The 21,849-nt window shown below is 47.6% G+C and overlaps 1 protein-coding gene across 1 annotated transcript; it reads right to left on the reverse strand.

Annotated features, from left to right (window-relative positions):
* Nucleotides 1-18,200: 18,200 nt before the first annotated feature.
* On the reverse strand, nt 18,201-20,732 carry LOC138363565 (uncharacterized). The gene is made up of 3 exons (XM_069322919.1): nt 20,254-20,732; nt 18,767-19,143; nt 18,201-18,298 (listed from the first exon to the last, which is right to left on the reverse strand). The coding sequence occupies exons 1-3, from the start codon at nt 20,730-20,732 to the stop codon at nt 18,201-18,203; spliced, it is 954 nt and encodes a 317-aa protein (XP_069179020.1).
* Between the last annotated feature and the right edge of the window lie 1,117 nt (nt 20,733-21,849).

Consider the following 21,849-nt stretch of genomic DNA (forward strand, 5'->3'; position numbering starts at 1 on the left):
AAAGCGTGGAGCGTGATTAAGCTGGCTGTAAAATGGCCAGCTAGGTTTGATAATGGAAGGGGCTTACGTCTTTTGAGGCACAGGGCGGTGTCGAGCCATTGTGTTTCCCGCCAAGACGTCCTGACGCTTCCCGGCACCTGATTGGCCAGGTGAGGTCACGTGCTAGAAGTGACCAATGACGAGAGCCCTCGGGCGGGGTGACCTCAGGAGGCAGAGGGCCTGGGGCGGCTGGCGCCTGGGCAGTAAGAGAGTACGTCACGAGCTGTCAGAGAGGGAAGACGCACTCGAGTGAGCTCCGGACCTAGAGAGCCCTTACCAGTAGATTTAAGCTCCGCTTCGATTCTGCAGACAGTCTGAGAAGCCATCCAACTTCCGTGGAGTGCCTAGAGGCAAGGACGGACCGGATTGGAGAGCCAAGAGCTCTATCAAGAGTCTGCAGCAGAGGGAACGTTGCGCTGGTGACGTCTGGGACGCCCAGAGGACCACGTATCCTATATCAAGCGAGTAGCTACGGCGGGGCCAAGTCTACTGGCAGTGAGGCGAGGGGAAGCGGTGCAGGACTGCGAGGTGTTGGCAGTGCCAGTGAGAGTGGAGGAGGACGACGACGGAGGTACCTGTCATGTTCACAGAAAATGGTACCATCCGTTTTCTATGTGCGGCGGCTGAGACGCCAGAGAGAGAAGGTAAACAATAGAGCGTACAGGACGCCAGCCAAGCTTGGTGGCTACTAGTCATGTAATCATATTAAGTATTAAAGTCAGTAACCAAGTCATGACTTTACATCAACCCTACAACCAAGACTTCCTCAGTAACACACAAACACCACATTGGCGACGAGGATGAACTGTGAACGCAGGTATTTGTTCAGTTTCAAACACAAGGGAGAAGCATGCTGCCTGGAGGAGGAAGAGAAGCTGTGAGCGCCATACCTGATGCTGTATGCTAACCGATGCTGTGTGCTAAACGATGCTGTGTGCTAACCGATGCTGTGTGCTACCCAAGCTGTGTGCTACCCAAGCTGTGCTGAAGAAACTGTGTACTGAGGAATCTGCCGACGTTGTGTACGAAACGACGCTTTGATGTGTACAAAACCTGATGTTTTGGTTACGAAACGACGCTTCGTGCTACAAAATTCATCACACTGAACTGACTGCTGTACCAACTGCTGCACCAACTGCTGCACCAACTGCTGTACCAACTGCTGTACCAACTGCTGTACCAACTGCTGTACCAACTGCTGTACCAACTGCTGACAACTGCTGTGCTGCTGTGAGTAGGAACAACACATGTACACAAGGGTTAGGTAAGAAGTCAGTTGCTGCTATATTGTGCACTGTTGTGAACTTTTGCATTAAAATGCTTGTGTGCTTTGCAAAATTAAAGTAATTACAGTGAATTCTTGACTAACATATACAGTGCAGTAAGTGTTTAATATTCTGAGGAACATTTAAGTGATAAGTTTACATTTATTCAGTAAAAATGGCAAATATACCTCAGTTTCCTGCATTTGATCCTGACTGTGACCAGACAAACCTGTCACAGAGGTGGGTCAAATGGCTTAAAAGGTTTGAAAATTTGTTGATAGTTTCTGACATCAAAAGTGCTGAAAGAAAGCGTGCCTTTCTACTTCATTATGCAGGTGATAGAGTTTGTGACATCTTTGACACACTGAAAGACACTGGTGGTGCCAAAGATTATGACACTGCCAAAGCCAAACTAACAGAGCATTTCAAACCAAGGCAAAATACTGCAATGGAAATTATGCATTTCAGGAGAGCAAAACAACTCTCTAATGAAACTGTGGATCAATACCACACACGTCTGCAGGGTTTAGCAGCCCATTGTGAGTTTGCTGATGTTGACAAAGAAATCAAACAGCAAATAATTGAATCATGCACATCTACACGTCTTCGTCGAAGAGCTCTAGAACTTGTTGATGATGACAGTTCTCTTACCAAGTTACTGGATATGGCTCGTCGAATGGAAGATGCTGCACGTGATGCTCGTGTCATGGAGTGCAGTGCTAATAACGGTTCTGCCACTGTTACTAACAGTGATGAGGTACGTAAGGTTCAGGGAGGACACCGTGATCAAAGAAGATATCATGGCAAACCTAACAGTAAATTTAGCCGAGAACCACGTCACAACTGGGGTCAAGGAACAAGGCTCAAGCAGTCACAACGACCCACATCAGAGGGTGTCAACAATAAATGTTACAATTGTGGAGGAGACTACCCACACCAAGATAATGTTTGTCCTGCTCAAGGTAAGAAGTGCTATGAGTGTGGAAAACTAGGTCATTTTGGTGCTATGTGTCGTTCCGCACTAAAGAAACCACAGTCAATGAATAAAAGCACTGTACGAGGATCAGGTCATAGGGGTCGAGGTGGTAAACACAATATTGCACCTCATATCCAGAATGTTAATAATGTACAAGACAACATTTCATTACAACCAGTCTCAGATGACAGTGAATGTGATTATACTTATGGAGTACAAGCAATCACAGAATGGAATGATCTTCCAAACAACCCAGAGACATGTGTATACATTGCTGGTATTTGTCTCAAGGTTCTCATTGACACTGGATCAAACATTGACACCATTGCTGAGTGCCACTATGAAAAAATTAAAAAACAGTTCCCAAAGCTTGAGAACTATAATGGCAAAGCCACTGCCTATGCTTCAAAGGTAGCCTTGCCAGTGATTGGAACTTTCACTGCAGAGATTAAGTCAAAGAATGCAATGCTCATTACTACATTCCATGTTGTTAGGAATGCAAAGGAGTCTTTAGTCAGTTACAAGACTTCAACCAAATTGGGGCTACTTCAGCTTTCTAATGCTGTAGCAGTGGAATCTGCAAACAATGTTGATGCTATTGTTGCTGAATTTTCTGATCGATTTAAATCCATAGGTTGTTATACTGATAGCAAAGTACATCTGCATATCAACCCAGATGTAATTCCAGTTGCCCAGCCACATCGCCGACAACCATTCCATACTCGCAAGAAAGTCGATGCCGAACTGGATAGGCTGATAGAACTAGATATCATTGAACCAGTAACAGGCCCAACACCATGGGTAAGCCCAATTGTCACTCCACCAAAGCCGAAGAATCCAGATGCGATACGCATTTGTGTGGACATGCGTGTTCCCAACAAGGCAATAATGCGTGAACGCCATCCTACACCGACTGTAGATGATATGATCTACCGCTTGAATGGTGCAACTGTATTCAGCAAGTTAGATTTAAACAAGGGCTATCATCAGCTTGAACTTGATGAGGAGAGTCGATTCATCACAACGTTTACGACACATCGAGGTCTGTATAGGTACAAGCGCCTGAGTTTTGGTATTAACAGTGCTGCCGAGGTATTCCAGCACATCATCAGCCAGGTATTGCAAGACATACCTAATGCTGACAACATGTCTGATGACATCATTGTTTATGGCCGTACCCAAGCTGAACACGACAAAGCTCTTCGTGCAACATTGCAACGCTTACGAGAAAAGAATTTGACGCTAAGCCGAGCAAAGTGTGAGTTCAATCAACATAAAATTGAATTCTTTGGACATGTACTTAGTGACAAAGGTCTGTCTCCAGATCCTAAGAAAGTTGCATATATCAAGAATGCTGCACCTCCTTCAACGTCCACTGAAGTACATAGTTTTCTGGGAATGGCAAACTACTGTTCTCGCTTCATTCCAGATTTTGCTACCATTACAAAGCCTCTACGTGAGATCCTGAAGCAAAATGCATCATGGTACTGGAGCGATATCGAGCAAAATGCATTTGATGCTGTGAAAGATGCACTAGTAGAGAATGCGACTGCTGCATACTTTGATCCATCAATGGACACTGAGTTAACGGTGGATGCTAGTCCTGTTGGATTAGGTGCTGTTTTAGCCCAACACAAACCTGGTCAACCAGATTCCAGAGTAATAATTGCCTACGCCAGCCGTTCTCTCACAGATGTTGAGCAACGATACAGTCAGACAGAGAAGGAAGCTCTTGCTCTTGTATGGGGCTGTGAACACTTCAATGTGTATCTGCTTGGTGCACCCTTCACCACGATAGTCACTGACCACAAACCGTTGGAGACCATCTTCAATAATCCAAAGTCCAAACCACCAGCTCGCATTGAGAGATGGGCTCTTCGTCTGCAACCATACAACTTTACGGTGAAATACAAGCCGGGTGCAGGCAATCCCGCTGATTACATCAGTCGACATCCTGCAAACAGTTTCACCATCACCAAGCATCAGCAAGTTGCCGAGGAATATGTACACTCTGTAACCTGTGATGCAGTCCCTAAGGCTCTTACTCTTGATGAAATCCGTACTGCAACCCTAGAGGACCCAACTCTGCAAGCAACAGTGGATGCATTGACTAAGAAAAAGTTTCCACGCATCCCACCCTCAGGAGTTGACCAAGATGCATTCAAAGCACTTGAACGCATCCAGACAGAATTAAGTGTTACGCAACAACGCGACACTGTGCTGCGAGGTACTCGTATCGTGATTCCAGCTGTTCTCCAGCAACGTGCTCTGAAGCTTGCACATCAAGGACACCAAGGTCTTGTTAGGACGAAACAGCTGCTACGAGAAAAGGTGTGGTTTCCTGGCATTGATCGTCAAGCAAAGGATATGCATGATGCCTGTGTCCCTTGCCAAGCTGCAGTGGATACTTCAAGACCAACACCTCTACAACCTTCACCACTACCTGCTGCACCATGGACGGAAGTATCCATGGACTTCTGCGGACCACTACCAACTGGAGAGTACTTGATGGTAGTCATTGATGATCACTCACGTTATCCAGAAGTAGAAATCATCAATTCCACATCTGCAAAGGCCGTCATCCCGAAACTCGACAAGATCTTTTCAAACTTTGGCATTCCTGAAGTTGTCAAGACAGACAATGGACCGCCATTCAATGGACAAGACTTCGTCAACTTCTCTGAGCATATTGGATTCAAACACCGCCGTGTGATGCCACTACATCCTCAAGCAAATGGAGAAGCTGAGAGATTCATGCAACCTCTCATGAAAGCGGTACGCTGTGCTCATGCCGAAGGACGATCCTGGAAACAAGCTATGTATGCTTTTCTCAGGAACTACCGTGCAACACCACATGGAACACTGGGCAAGTCGCCTGGCGAACTTTTATTTGGACGTCCTATGAGAATCGCACTACCCGTCATGCCAGCCGAGGTAACGGATAAACGTCTCGCTCAGAAGGATGCACTAGCCAAGGGCAAAATGAAAATTGCTCATGATCAACATGCAAAGGAACAATTCATAAAAGTTGGAGATACTGTTCTCGTTAAAAAGAAAAAAGAGGGAAAGTTAGATATGCCGTATGATACAAAACCATATAAAGTGATTAGTGTAAAAGGAACTATGGTAACAGCTAGTAATAGAGATCATAGTATAACACGTAATATGGCCTATTTCAAAGTGATTCCAACTAGTGTAGAAAATGATGAAGTGCAAAGTCGTGCAAAAGAAAAAGAAAAAAATAGTTATAACCCGACAAACAATTCATCAAGGGATGTTATTGCATTTAAGGACTCTCGTCCTAAACGTCATGTTAAACGCCCTTCACGATTTGATGATTAATTGTGTTCCTATGTAATGCAAAATATTTACTTGTCATGCTGAACTAAATTTAATATTGTTTGAATAATGCAGATATCTCATTCAATATTTTGTAACTTTGTATTACAGTTTCTTTCATGTTTGTTTAACATTGCATATGTATTTTTAACATTGAAATCCTTTGTGGAAAAGATTAAGTTGTTTAAATTCTTTGTGTGCTTAATTAATGTTAAATGTATGCAGTATCTCTTGATATGGTAATAACTTACTTTGTGTCATTAACTTTGCTTTGTGCTACAAGCATGGTAGACATCCTGTATTCATTCTTTTTAAAGAAAAGGAGGGATGTCATGTTCACAGAAAATGGTACCATCCGTTTTCTATGTGCGGCGGCTGAGACGCCAGAGAGAGAAGGTAAACAATAGAGCGTACAGGACGCCCGCCAAGCTTGGTGGCTACTAGTCATGTAATCATATTAAGTATTAAAGTCAGTAACCAAGTCATGACTTTACATCAACCCTACAACCAAGACTTCCTCAGTAACACACAAACACCACAGTACCTGTCTCCAGTATCCCAGAGAAGAGGAGGAGGAAAGCAGTACCTGTTGGGAGTCAGCACAGCGAAGACGCGTTACCACAAAGGCGACGGAGGAACCTGTGTGTGTGGTGGGAACTAGTCGTCGGCAGAGCAGACGCCAGAACCAGGAACCTCAACAGAGGACGAGTCAGCTTCGAGGTTGGAGTGAAATAAGGTAAATAATTGTCCCTCCCTTACCCTTTTTGAGCTAGGTGAGTTAGAGTATTTTATATGTTGTGAATATTTCCACTCATCATTTTATTGTCTAAGTGACAGGACATTAGGGTAGGAGCCAAAAACTCATTTAGGCATGGGTTGGTGTGTGTGAGCATTAAGATGGGGATGTTAGTGATCCTGGCAGGGTAGTTGGTGTGCAAGGAGCCAGCAGCGTACTCTGAAACGCACAGCTGATCACATTGCTGGAGGCGTGGGAAAGTCATGACATTCTGACAGCTGGAGCAGTCAGTGGATCGTGCTGCCAGAGGCGCGATGTGTGCCTGCGGTTCGAGGAGTGGACCCAGTCAGCTGACCGTGTTGCCAGAGACGTGTCACCGAGAAATGTTGCCACCAGCGGACGATTTCCCCTTTTTGACATTTATTTATACAACTACTATGTGTATATATGTTTTTCTTCAGTAAACTTTTAAACTAACTGAGGAGTTTAAGTGAGCCTCCATTCTAGGGCTATATATATATATATATATATATATATATATATATATATATATATATATATATACATATATATATATATATATATATATATATATATATATATATATATATATATATATATATATATACATATATATATATATATATATATATATATATATATATATATATATATATATATGTATATATATATATATATATATATATATATATATATATATATATATATATATATGTATATATATATATATATATATATATATATATATATATATATATATATATATATGTGTGTATATATATATATATATATATATATATATATATATATATATATATATATATATATATATATATATATATATATATATATATATATATATATTTATGAGACCATTAGTGACACCTTGTACTGCACATGATATTGCATCCTTGATTAAGATAACCATTAAGACCACTGACGTGTTGCTGGGACACGAGCATAAACACCCAGCTGGCGACCTGAGTAGACCAGATAAAGAAGAAAGCCTTCCACTGACAGGACAGGCAGGTTTAAGTGAGTTATAAGAAGCTTGAACCTCCCCACTCGCTAGGGGTGTATAAGGCCAGCCCTTAGTTGACTGGGGGAGCCCAAGGGCGAGCAGTGGCGCCCAGTACTGAGGGGCTAAGACCCGTGGGACGACCCCAACCACAGGTACGTTAGGGGGTGAACTCTGACAGTCGCGACCTCGCCAGGATACATTGAACAACAGTGGACAAAGGATTGCAAGTGCAGGGCAAGTGTATTAAGGTCGATATTGGTCTCGGTTTACACTGCTCGCTAGTGTATTTCCTGTATACAGTTACTGAATAGGCTAGAGATGGAGGATGACAGAGTAAAGAAGTTTATTGAGTCGAGGGACGGGCAGGAGTTGGAAGAGTGCACCAAGGCTCAGCTGCAGCTAGTGGCGGACCATTTTGGGTTGAGATTGAGGTCCTCGGAGGATCGGATTGAGATCATGGCTCAGCTCAAGGCCCGAGAAGAGGCTTCCAAGGAATGACCGCACCAGGTACCTGCCAGTGTTGGTGGGAACCGGAGCGACGAAGGTAGCAGTAGGGGATACAGCGGTAGTAGCCGGAGAAGCACGAAGCTAGAGATAATGAAAATGCAGCTTGAAGCTCAGCTGAAGCGGGAGGAGCGCGAAGCTCAGCTGAAGCGTGAGGAGCGCAAAGCTCAGCTGGAGCGAGAGGATCGTGAGCACGAAGCCCAGCTGAAGCGAAAGGAGCGTGAGCGCGAAGCCCAGCTGAAGCGAGAGGAGCGTGAGCGCGAAGCCCAGCTGAAGCGAGATGAGCATGAAGCCCAACTGGAGCGAGGGGAGTGTGAGCGTGAAGCCCAGCTGAGGCGGGAGGAGTGCGAAGCTCAGCTGAAGCGGAAGGAGTGCGAGGCTCAGCTGAAGCGTGAGGAGTGCGAAGCCCAACTGCAACGAGAAGAAGGAGAGAGACAACTGCGACGGGAAGAAATAAAAGCGAAGAAGGAGGTTGAGATGCATCAGGCGAAGCGCGGGCTGACCTCAGTGTCGGCTCGGCGGGATGACCCCAAGGTCAGGGAACGCAACTTACCAACCTTTGACCCTCTAGAGGCCGCCGAAGCTTTCTTCGACCATTTTGAGAGGACAGCAACATTGAAGGAATGGCCGGAAGAGGATTGGGCTGCGTTAGTGCAGAGTAGGTTGACTGGCGAGGCCAGGGAAGCTTATAACATGTCGGACCTTGAGGAATGCGCCGTTTACGACATGATCAAGAAAGCTGCCCAGCAAACAATTTTAGGTTGCCACAACATATCTGGAAAGTATTTGAAAGGATTGGAAACGTTTGTTTTAGCGTATCAGATACGAATTAGTGTGTGGACTTAAATAGGTTTCCAAAACTTATAACCAAAACCTACGTATCTAACACTAACTTGAGATGTTGTGGCAACTTTACAATCCTAACATGAGTCATTCATAATCCATTCATATACCAATATGAATCTCATATGAAAGGTTTGAGCCTATAATTTGAACCCTTTTCACATCTTTCTGTTTAAAGTTAAATTTCTTGAAATTAAATTATATTATTTTATATTATTATTTTTATTATATTTTATTTTATATTATATTATTATTTTCAATTTAAATATTAAAACCAATTTAAGGGTAAAAAAAATCTAATAATTTATATTTCTTTTATTACTTACTAACAATTATAATTATTTACTAACGGAGAGAGGGGAGGCTGTACGGCGGAGAGTGGCGGCTGTGGCGGACAGTGGCGGCGGTGGCGGACAGTGGCGGCGGTGGTGGACAGTGGCAGCGGTGGCGGATAGTGGTGGCGGATAGTGGTGGCGGTGGCGGATAGTGGTGGCGGTGGCGTTTAGTGGCGGCGGGCGGACAGTGGCAGCGGTGGTGGACAGTGGCGGCATGCGGACAGTGGCGGCAGGCGGACAGTGGCAGCGGGCGGACAGTGGCGGCTGTGGCGGCGGTGGTGGACAGTGGCGGCGGGCGGACAGTGGCGGCGGGCGGATAGTGGTGGTGGTGGCGGATAGTGGAGGCGGGCGGACAGTGGCGGCGGTGGTGGACAGTGGCGGCGGTGGTGGACAGTGGCGGCATGCGGACAGTGGCGGCGGCGGGCGGACAGTGATGGCGGTGGCGGACAGTGGTGGCGGTGGCGGACAGTGGTGGCGGTGGCGGACAGTGGTGGCGGTGGCGGGCAGTGGTGGCGGTGGCGGACAGTGGTGGCGGTGGCGGACAGTGGTGGCGGTGGCAGACAGTGGTGGCGGACAGTGGCGGCGGGCGGACAGTGGCGGCGGGTGGACAGTGGCAGCGGGCGGACACTGGCGGCGGTGGCGGACACTGGCGGCTGTGTCTGGTGGTGGCGGACAGTGGTGGCGGCGGGTGGACAGTGGTGGCGGTGGCGGACAGTGGTGGCGGTGGCGGACAGTGGTGGCGGTGGCGGACAGTGGTGGTGGTGGCGGACAGTGGTGGCGGTGGCGGACAGTGGTGGCGGTGGCAGACAGTGGTGGCGGTGGCGGACAGTGGCGGTGGTGGCGGACAGTGGCGGCGGGCGGACAGTGGCGGCGGGTGGACAGTGGCAGCGGGCGGACAGTGGCGGCGGTGGCGGACACTGGCGGCTGTGTCTGGCGGTGGCGGACAGTGGCGGCGGTGGCGGTGGTGGTGGGCGGTGGCGGGCGGTGGCGGGCGGCGGCGGCTGTGATGGGTGGTGGCGGCTGTGGTGGGTGGTGGCGGCTGGCGGTGGCGGCTTGCGGTGGCGACTGTGGCAACGGGCGGTGACGGCTGATAGCGGGCGGTGGTGGCGGCTGGTGGCAGGTGGTGGCGGTGGTGGCGGCTGGTGGTGGTGGCTGATGGCTGGCAGTGGTGGCGGCTGGTGGTGATGGCAGCTGGTGGCGGGCGGTGGCGGCTGGTGGCGGTGGCAGCTGATGGTGGCTGGTGGTGGTGGTGATGGCGGCTGGTGGTGGTGGTGGCGGTGATGGCGGCTGGTTGTGGTGGTGGCGGTGATGGCGGCTGGTGGCGGGCGGTGGCGGCTGGTGGCGGCTTGTGGCGGCTGGTGGTGGCGGCGGTGGTGGGTGGTGGCGGTGGTGGGTGGTGGCAGCTGGTGGTGGGTGGCGGCTGGTGGTGGTGGGTAGTGGCGGCGGGTGGCGGCGGGTGGCGGCGGGTGGCGGCTGGTGGTGGGTGGTGGCTGGTGGTGGTGGGTAGTGGCGGCGGGTGGCGGCTGGTGGTGGGTGGTGGCTGGTGGTGGTGGGTAGTAACGGCGGGTGGCGGGTGATGGTGGCGGTGGGTGGCGGCCACCTGGGACACACCCTTCACCACTGAAGGTCTGAGCACAACTAACCATGTGTCTCTCACCACCAGCCCAGTGTTGCCAGCTCGCCCTCTCAAAATGTTTCCTTCAAAGATTGTATATTATGTTTGAACAACAAGTTTGATTATCAAGGAAATAATGCATATATTATTGTCACATTAATACTGTGCAATATCTTATTACATTCCTGCTAAATAATTATAATTTGAAACAGGACAAAAAATCCAACATTTATATAAAAACCAACATTAGAGATCACGAGGCCTAGGCCTAGGCCTATCTGTGACCCCACATCCTGCTTCCCTTGCCAGTTACCCTCTCACACCTCACACTCTTAACTCACTCTCATAATCACTCTTACTCTCAATCACTCTTACACACTATTACTCACTCTTACTCTCAATCACTCTTACGCACTATTACTCACTCTTACTCTCAGTCATCCTTACTCACTCTTACTCACTCTTACTCTCTGTCACTCGTACTCTCTGTCACTCTTACTCTCTGTCACTCTTACTCTGTCACTCTTACTCTCTGTCACTCTTACTCTCTGTCACTCTTACTCTGTCACTCTTACTCTGTCACTCTTACTCTCTGTCACTCTTACTCTCTGTCACTCTTACTCTGTCACTCTTACTCAGTCTCAGTCACCCTTACCCATTCATACTCACTCTCAGTCACCCTTACCCATTCATACTCACTCTCTCACTCTTACTCTCATACTCTTACTCTCAATCACTCTTACTCTCAATCACTCTTACTCTCACTCTTACTCCCAATCACTCTTAGTCTCAATCACTCTTACTCCCAATCACTCCTACTCCCAATCACTCCTACTCTCAATCACTCTTACTCTCATTTTTACTCTTACTCACTCTTACTCTCACTCTTACTCTTACTTCCAATCACTCTTACTCTCATTCACTCTTATTCTCACTCTTACTCTCACTCTTACTCTTACTCCCAATCACTCTTACTCTTATTCTTACTCTTACTCACTCTTAATCTCACTCATACTCTCAATCACTCTTACTCTCACTCCTACTCCCAATCACTCTTACTCTCAATCACTCTTACTCTCATTCTTACTCTTACTCACTCTTAATCTCACTCTTACTCTCAATCACTCTTACTCTCACTCCTACTCCCAATCACTCTTACTCTCAATCACTCTTACTCTCAATCACTCTTAATCTCACTCTTACTCTCAATCACTCTTACTCTCACTCCTACTCCCAATCACTCTTACTCTCAATCACTCTTACTCTCACTCCTACTCCCAATCACTCTTACTCTCAATCACTCTTACTCTCAATCACTCTTACTCTCACTCTAACTCTCAATCACTCTTACTCTCATACTCACCCTTACTCTCAATCACTTTTACTCTCACTCTGTCACCCTTACTCTCAATCACTCTTACTCACTCTGTCACTCTTACTCACTCTCAGTCACTCTTACTTTTACTCACTCTCACTCACTCTTACTCACACTTACACACTCTCTGGCACTCTCACTCACCTTCAGTCACTCTTACTCACTCTTACCCACTCTCGCTCACTCTTACTCACTCTAGTTAATAAGAACACGCCAATAAAAGACAACAAAACGTTTTCAGATTCTTTCACACCACTTTCCAGCAACTTTTATAATTTATATAAATTATCTAAGGGAATAATACAAAAATTATATATTTAAACATGATATTAGTGTTTAGTGGAATGCATAAGGAGTCAAATTGTGTTAAAAAGAACAATTTTTAGAAAATTTGGAAAACTACTTTTTTCTGAAAAATGGATTTTGAACGTTTCACTGAGCCAATAAATATCATTCACAATTTATTAATGAATTTTACAAAAAAACACCATAAATTTTATATTTAAACATGTAAAAACTATTTGTAATACATTAGGAACAAAATAGTTGTAGAAAAACAATTTATTAAAAAACCTTTGTGTTTGGATTTTTTTATTAAAAGTTTCTCAAAGGCTCTCCTGCACCATTCTCAATGCAAATCATTCCTACGCCAATGGGAAGAGATAGACGAACGTTTTCTAGATGATTTGTGTTTGCTGGGTGTGCTCCAATCGTATCGACTAACTCCGGAGGTTTACAGGAAACGCTTCCGTGAGTGCACAAGAGCTTCCGGAAGGTTGTATGCTGAAACTGCTCGGGACATGGAGCGCAGGTTCCTGCGATGGCTGAAGGCTGAAGAGGTGGAGACGATGGAGGAGCTGAAGCAATTGATGGTGATGGAAAGCTTCATGTCAATGCTCCATCCAGAACTAAGGGTCAGGATCAAGGAGGCAGGTATTAGAGAACTTAAGGCTGCTGCTGACAGAGCCGACATAATGGAAGAAGCACTACATCTCGGGAAGGAGGGACCGCCTACGCACTCGCCTTACCCAAGGTTTGGGAGGAACGTCAAGAGTTCAGGAGGGGCGAGGACGGGTGGAGACTCTCCCAAGGATAGTCCACATAGTGAGGTGAGTCGGTCCAAGAGTTCAGGGGAACCGGTGAGGAGACCCCAAAGGGGAAACACCGGGACTGGTGCTGGAGCGAGGAACGCTGCCAGGGGGACAACGATGGGGAGTCCAAGTAGGAACGTCTGCTGTTAGCATAGCCAGAGTGACTGGCGACTGGTTGCCTAGGGGAGGCGGCCGATGCTATAACTGTGTTGTAAGAGGACATTTCGCCCGTGAGTGCGACGAGAACCGGAGGAATATGGGACTGATGTTGGAAAAGGAGAGAGTATTTGTTCATACTCCATATCATAGTGGACCCAATGTTAATGGTTTGGAAATGAAGTTGGGTGAACACCCCTTCGTTTTCGGGTCTACAGTGAAGTTTGGGAAGTCAGACCCAGTGGAGATTGCAGTTCTTCGTGATACAGGTGTTGACATAAGCATGATAACCAGGAGTATTCTTCCCAGCAAATCTAATGAATCACCTGTGGGAGTGGTGAGAATGCGGAGTGTGGGAGAAGAGTACAGGTTACCACTTCACGAGGTACAGCTGATTGCCGGCTATGGAGTTGAGAAGGCTGTCATAGCTGTAGCCCCTAAGTTACCCTTAGAGCACGTGCAGATGGTGCTGGGTAACGACCTCGGTGGAGGAAGGATACAACCCGATTAGGCCAGGAGTGCCTATGTGTCAGGCAGTGGTGCGACCCTGCGAGGCGAGGTGTTGGTTGACCCAGGCAGTGGTGCGACCCTGCCAGGTGAGGTGTTGGTTGACCCAGGCAGTGGTGCGACCCTTCCAGGTGAGGTGTTGGTTGACCCAGGCAGTGGTGCGACCCTGCCAGGTGAGGTGTTGGTTGACCCAGGCAGTGGTGCGACCCTTCCAGGTGAGGTGTTGGTTGACCCAGGCAGTGGTGCGACCCTGCCAGGTGAGGTGTTGGTTGACCCAGGCAGTGGTGAGGTTGCCAACCGCACCAATGGTAACGTCGTCAGGGACGACAACGACGAAGGCGAAAAGACAGAGAGGTCATCGGAGGTCATGGATAACCCTGACGAGGACCTGCGGTTAAGCCTAATGATGCATGTGGAGGAGTGGCGAGAAGTAGCTGTACAAGCGCCTGCGGCGGTGAATTTGCTGCAGACCGCACTCCCTCCACCAAAAAAGGTGAGCTCAGTGCATGAGTGAACGGCAGTGAGGGGCAGAGTGGAGGAGCCACGACGCAGTGCACCCTATGCCAGCCGCTGGATGAATAGTGGTAGGTGCAAGATGAACCACCGTGGTGAGGTGAGCCACAGGGAGGTGGACGAGCCCAACCGCGAACCAAATAAGACGTCTACAGGGAAGAGAATCTCTTGAAAAAGTGAAGATGTTCGTCGGGAACGAATGGTATAGGAAAGGTAATTGGAAGAAAGCAGGGGACAGGTATACCAAGGGTAGGCACCGGCCTAGCCAAGAGGGGCATTGGGCCATCGCAAAAGCCTAGTGTAGAAAAGATGAAGTTGCTGGATGGAAGACAGGTAACAGGTGTCGTTGTGAGAAGACAGCGCACTTACGGGAGAAGACGAACCGAGAAGAGAGAAGAATGGCGAAGAGGAGATCCTGAGAGGAAGCATGGAGTACCTGTAGGACGTGGTGGAAGTGCAAGGGTACCTCAGAGTGCACGACGCAGTGGAGGCTGTACATGCACCGGACCGTGCAGTGGTAACGAGTCGTTGGAACGCACTCGTAGACACGGAACGAGGATCCCTTATAAGTGTTCAAGGAACATCCACTCCACCCGGTCCGGTTCGAGGTGGAATTGTAGAAACACAAGTGACTGGCGAGGTGGTACGAGCCACGACACAAACTGGAGGAGTAACACTTCAGGAAAGGAGGGAGCAAGAGCATAATTGCCCTCTCCAATGCTGCTCATCAGATATGACTCTTATTTTAAGGTGAGGGGTAAGTGACGGTGTCCCACCCCCCTATATTTCTTCCTTCTCAGCTTAGAAGAGTCATATCTCCGTAGCCTAAGTGTTCTCTGATGTTCCAACCCATCCTCTTAAAAATAACGTCACTTTTGGCTCGTATGCGCGATATGGCTAAATTTGGACGTAATTTGAAATGAAATCGACTCACAAAAGTGACGTTCTGTTCCGTTTTCTATTTGAGTCGTCCGGCGTACGCGCAGAGGTTATGAGAGGACACTTTAAATTAACGTTTATCATAACGTTTTCAAACTTTATGAGAATTTCCTCTCTACCTAACCTATCAGAGGACCCTTAACTTACTGTTGTTGAAAAAAAAAATCCCAAATTTATTTTAATTTTTTTTTAATTTTCAAATTACGTCCAAATTCGGCCATACCGGTAAACGGCCAAAAGCGACGTTCTTTTTAAGAGGACACGTTGATCGTTCAGGGAACATTTTCATGTGTGGGAAAGCGTGGAGCGTGATTAAGCTAGCTGTAAAATGGCCAGCTAGGTTTGATAATGCAAGGGGCTTACGCCTTTTGAGGCACAGGACGGTGTCGAGCCATCCTGTTTCCCGCCAAGACGTCCTGACGCTTCCCGGCACCTGATTGGCCAGGTGAGGTCACGTGCTAGAAGTGACGAATGACGAGAGCCCTCGGGCGGTGTGACCTCAGGAGGCAGAGGGCCCAGGGTGGCTGGCGCCTGGGTGGGAAGAGAGTACGTCACGAGCCGTCAGAGAGGGAAGACGCGCTCGAGTGAGCTCCGGACCTAGAGTCCTTACCAGTAGATTTAAGCTCCGCTTCGATTCTGTACACAGTCTGAGAAGTCATCCAACTTCCGTTGAGTGCCCAGAGGCAAGGACGTACCAGGTTAGAGAGCCAAGAGCTCTATCAAGAGTCTGCTGCAGAGGGAACGTTGGGCTGGTGACGTTGGGGACGCCTAGAGGACGACGTATCCTAAATCAAGCAAGTAGCTACGGCCGGGCCAAATCTACTGGCAGTGAGGCGAGGGGAAGCTGTGCAGGACTGCGAGGTGTTGGCAGTGCCAGTGAGAGTGGAGGACGACGACGGAGGTACCTGTCTCCAGTATCCCAGAGAAGAGGAGTAGGAAGGCAGTACCTGTTGGGAGTCAGCACGGCGAAGACGACGGAGGAACCTGTGTGTGTGGTGGGAACTAGTCGTCGGCAGAGCAGATGCCAGAACCAGGAACCTCACCATCCCTCAACAGAGGACGAGTCAGCTTCGTGGTTGGAGTGAAATAAGGTAGATAATTGTCCCTCCCTTACCCCTTTTGAGCTAGGCGAGTTAGAGTATTTCATATGTTGTGAATATTTCCACTCATCATTTTATTGTCTAAGTGACAGGACGTTATGCTAGGAGCCAAAAACTCATTTAGGCATGGGTTGGTGTGTGTGAGCATTAAGGTGGGGATGTTAGTGATCCTGGAAGGGTAGTTGGTGTGCAAGGAGCCAGCAACGTACTCTGAAACACACAGCTGATCGCATCGCTGGAGGCGTAGAAAAGTCACAACGTTCTGACAGCTGGAGCAGTCAACGGATCGTGCTGCTAGAGGCGCGAGGTGTGTGCTTGTGGCTCGAGGAGTGAACCCAGTCAGCTGACCGTGTTGCCAGAGACGTGTCACCGAGAAATGTTGCCACCAGTGGACAATTTCCCCCTTTTGACATTTATTTATACAACTTGTATGTGTATATATGTTTTTCTTCAGTAAACTTTTAAACTGACTGGGGAGTTTAAGTGAGCCTCCATTCTCTAGGGCTATATATATATATATATATTTATGAGACCATTAGTGACACCTTGTACTGCACATGATATTGCATCCTTGATTAAGATAACCATTAAGACCACTGACGTGTTGCTGGGACACGAGCATAAACACCCAGCTGGCGACCTGAGTAGACCAGATAAAGAAGAAGAAAGCATTCCAGTGTCAGGGCAGGCAGGTTTAAGTGAGTTATAAGAAGCTTGAACCTCCCCACTCGCTAGGGGTGTATAAGGCCAGCCCTTAGTTGACTGGGGGAGCCCAAGGGCGAGCAGTGGCGCCCAGTACTGAGGGGCTAAGACCCGTCTGACGACCCCAACCACAGGTAGGTTAGGGGGTGAATTCTGACACATGGCGTCTACAAGGTACCAACTAAAACCCACATGAAACCTCTAGATACTCTCCTATCAGAAAGTAATACTACAGAGCATAATTATAACTAACTTAGATGCCTATAACACTGCTAAGGTGTAAAAGAAATTAAGTACAATCAATAAATAGGAATAATTACGGGGGTGAATCAGTGACGCTTGCTTGATACACTGCACGCATACTGGAACATCCCAAATATGGTCATACCCCCCATGAGATGCCACGGTCTCCCCCCCCCCCAAAGGAATGAACATCCAATAGCATTAACAAAATATTAAATACAGGCACACTACAGCATGCTACATTTAAATCAAACATATATATACTGGAACACAACTGGATACAATGTTTTATTTAAATAACTGAGGAAAGAAATAATGGACATACATATTTATCATGATAATCGTTAGAATCAAATATATGGAATCGTAACATGAACATTAATGGGACTCCTGTTCTTTCGAGTACTGTGTTGTTGATGACATGGTCTTTCCACGTAATGTCAAGGATGAGTCTCAGGTTCCGCATGTGAAAGGTATTGAGCCGTCTCTCCTGGCGAGAGTGCAGGGTCTAGGATTCCGAGCTGTAGAGAAGCGTGCTCACCACACATGCTATGTAGACATGTGAATTGGTTTGCACTGTCAGTTTGGCATTTTCCCAAACGTGCTTTGTGAGCCTGGCCAGTGTTGTTGCGGCCTTCCCGATGCGCCTGTTGAGCTCAGTGTCCAGGGAAAGGTGTCTGAGATTGTGGAGCCCAGGTACACAAACTCGTGAACTGCTTCCAGCACTTAGTCTGCGATATTTATACAGGGTAGCTCATTGACGTCTTGTCCCATCACCTGTGTCTTCTTCAGGCTGATTGTCAGGCCGAATGCGGAACAGGCTTCGACAAAGTGATTGAGTAGCTGCTACAGGCTTTCTGCTGTGTGTGTGTGTGGTGATCTATGCATCGTCGGCGAAGGGGAACACCCTGAGGACTTGCATCTGTACTTTCGTCTTTGCTCGGAGTCTGTATAGATTATAGAGATTTCCATCAGATCCTGTATGGAGATTGATGCCCTCTGCGGTTGTTCTAAAGGCGTGCTTGACTAGGATCGCGAAGAAAATGCCGAACAGGGTTGGAGCAAGAACGCACCCCTGTTTAACACCACTATTGATGTTGAATGGTTCAAAAGTTGAGCCGTCGTTCACAACTGTTCCTTCATGTCCTTGTTGAACGATTGTATCATGCTGAGTATTGTGGGTGGGCAGCCAATTTTAGCCAAGATATTGAAGAGTTCGTCCCTACTCACGAGGTCGAAGGCCTCTGCTTCCTGCACTTTTCTTGAAGCTGTCTCAGGGAGAAAACATGTCAGTGGTCGACCTCTCTGCTCGGAAACCACACTGTGACTCAGGGTACACTCTTTCAGCAAGAATCTGAAGCCTGACCATGACGACCCTGGCGAAGGGTTTGCTGACGACGCTGAGGAGGGAGATGCCGCGATAGTTGTTGACATCGCTTCTGTCACCGTTATTTTTGTAGAGAGTGATGATGTTTGCATCTCTCTTGTCTTGTGTCACCGAGCCTTCCCTCCAGCACTGGCACAGAAGTTCATGAAGCTCAGTTTTAAGTGTTCCACGAGCGCACTTGAGAACATCAGTCGGAATCCTGTCGTCTCCTGGGGCCTTCCCTAAGGATAGTAAATCCAGTGTTTTCTCAACTTCTTCCACAGTCGGTTCAAGGTCAAGTTCTTCCATGATGGGCAGGCACTCGATTGCATCCAAGGCTTCTACGCTGACCAAGTTCTCACTGGAGTAGAATTCGGAGTAATGTTCCATCCAGCGATTCATCTGTTCATCACGGTCTTTAATGATCTCTCCAGTGGCTGACTTCAGAGGAGCCGTCCTGTTTTGTGTAGGGCCTGTTGCGTTTTTGATCCCTTCGTACATGCATCTTATGTTGCCGACAGTGGCCGCAGTCTGGATGCTGGAACTGAGTCGGAGCCAGTAGTCGTTAGCACAGCGCCTCGCTGTTTGTTGAACTCAACTACAGGCAGTACGGAGGGCCTGTAGGGAGGGCTTCCTCAACCTGTCCTCTTAAAAATAACGTCGCTTTTGGTCCGTTTGCCCGTATGGCCGAAAGTGGACGTAATTTGAAAATGAAAAAAAAAATGCAAATAAATTTGGGATTTTTTTTTTCAACAACAGTAGTTAAGGGTCCTCTGATAGGTTAGGTGGGCAGGAAATTCTTATAAAGTTTCAAAACGTCATGAAAAACGTTAATGGAAAGTTACCTTTTCTAACATGTCCGCATAGGCCGGACGACTCAAACAGAAAACGGAACAATACGTCACTTTTATGAGTCGATTTCATTTTAAATTACGTCCAAATTTGGCCATAGCGCGCATACAAGCGAAAAGTGACGTTATTTTTAAGAGGACGGGTTGCCTTCCAGAGGGCAGGTTCTTGAAGAATGAGAGAGCTCGTTTCTTTTCCTCTATGAGGGGTAACAGTTCCTCTACACTGGCCTTGAACCAATCTGCTGATCTGTTCTGCCTCTTTCCAAAGGTGGACATGGTGGTGTTGAAAATAGTGCCCCTGAGATGTGTACTCACTTGCGCTATCGCAGGGTGGTACAGGAAAGACATTTACCAGTGCCGCAGTGAATTCCTCCACCCTGTGAAGATCATGGGTCATGTTTGCGTTAATGCATGGTCTTCCCTCCTTCTTTGCTCTGTGGATTTTCAGAGGCTGGAACTTTACTCAACTAACGACGAGTGGGTGGTCGGTGTCACAATCTGCGCTCTGGAAGCTGCAGGTCAGTTTGGCGCTTCTCAGATTGCTACGCCCCGTAAGCACAAGGTCGAGTTGGTGCCAATGCTTAGACCTGTGGTATCTCCAGGAAACCTTGTGCTGAGTCTTGGTATCGAAGAAGGAATTGGTGATGCAGAGATCATGACGACAGCAGAACTCCAGGAGGCACTGCCCACTCTCATTCATCTTCCCAAATCCAAACTGGCCCAGGCAGGAAGGCCAAGAGCTGTGATCAGAACCAACTCTTGCATTAAAATCTCCCATGACAGTGGCTCTTGCTGAGGTATGTCTCAGAGTTAGACCAAGATCATCAAAGAACTCGTCCTTCCCTTCGGTAGAGGAGGTCAGTGTTGGTGCGTAGATGCTGATGAGGCTCACCATTTCTGCTGCTGTATGAAGCTGAAGTTTGATGATCCTTGCAGACTCCTCCGTGGGCGGTACTATGGACCCTAACAACCTGTTCCTGATGGCAAAGCTAACGCCATGCTCCCTTACCTCTTCTGGTGGGTTGCCCTGCCAGCAGAAGGTAAAGTTCTTCTCCCGTATGCTGCCGGTCGCGGGCAGACGTATCTCCTGCAGGGCGGCTATGTTCATCTGGAGCCTGCATAGTTCATTGTTGATCACAGCTGTCTTGCGGGCGTCGTTCACTTCCAGTAGATCTTCCGAGAGACCCGGTGTCATGGTCCTTACATTCCACGTACCCAGGTTGAGAGCTGGGTGGCTCTGTGTTTGTATTCTTTTGCCTGGTGCATGGTTGATAATCCGCTTATTCGATTGTGGTCTAAGCCCCACGCACCCTGTGGAGCAGGCGGACTGTGGCAGGACAGCACCTTATTGGCTGGGGGCTGCCCAGCTTGAGGCAGGCGGTAGCTGTCCAACGAAATCGGATTATTTCTCCCATCGACGGAAGCAACCCCTGGCACCTCACTCTATGCCAATTGAGTGGTAGGCTTATCACCACTAACTGTCCCTTCCGTGTTGAGCCATCGCCAAGGCGATGCTGGAGTGTCCTCTCCAGGACACAGGCTTGGGCAGTAATTAAGGAGAACCGGCTGTTGCCCATGCAGCAGATCCACCCCTCTCCACTTCATGGATCACTGATGTGATCCATGGGAAGAGCAGGTGCCGATACGTTTGGCACCAGTGTCGTCACAGGAGATGCCAGAATGTAGCTGTACATAAGGCGCCAGAGGCCCGTCTTCGGCCCTTCTGTTGGTAGAAGCAGTTCCGCCGGGCCCAGAGGCTAAGCCACACGTGCAGGCCAGGAGCTGGACTTGGTGGTCAGAAGCTATTTGAGACTCACGTCATCAGGGGCACCTTACAGGCTGTGGAGCTTATCTCTACAACCCTTTCCCCCGGCTATGACAACCCTTGGAACCTAATTAGAACTGTATTAAACAGTTCTAATGTTAAGACCTAATGAAATCTTTTGTAGAATTCCTCTAATACCTCCTTATCATTCTCATTATCATTACCTTGTAATTTTTGTCCTAATTTGGGTGCATTCATTCCTTGTTCTTTTTAAGGCCTCTCTATAATTCTCTGTTTCCATTTATCTTTCTTGGATTTCCTTAGCTTCACTGCATCGCTTATTGAACCAATGGTTGACTTTACTTTCACTTTACTTACTTACTACTTTTACATTACTTACTTACTACTTTTACTTTACTTACTTACTACTTTTACTTTACTTACTTCCTCCATTGCTCCATTGAGGAAGAGACAGATGGAAGCCACAAGCAAAGGAGGAAGAGACAGGTAGGCTGCAAGCAATGGGAGAAGAGACAGAGGGAGTCAG

Source organism: Procambarus clarkii, chromosome 11, assembly GCF_040958095.1.
Source record: "Procambarus clarkii isolate CNS0578487 chromosome 11, FALCON_Pclarkii_2.0, whole genome shotgun sequence".
NCBI lineage: Eukaryota > Metazoa > Arthropoda > Malacostraca > Decapoda > Cambaridae > Procambarus > Procambarus clarkii.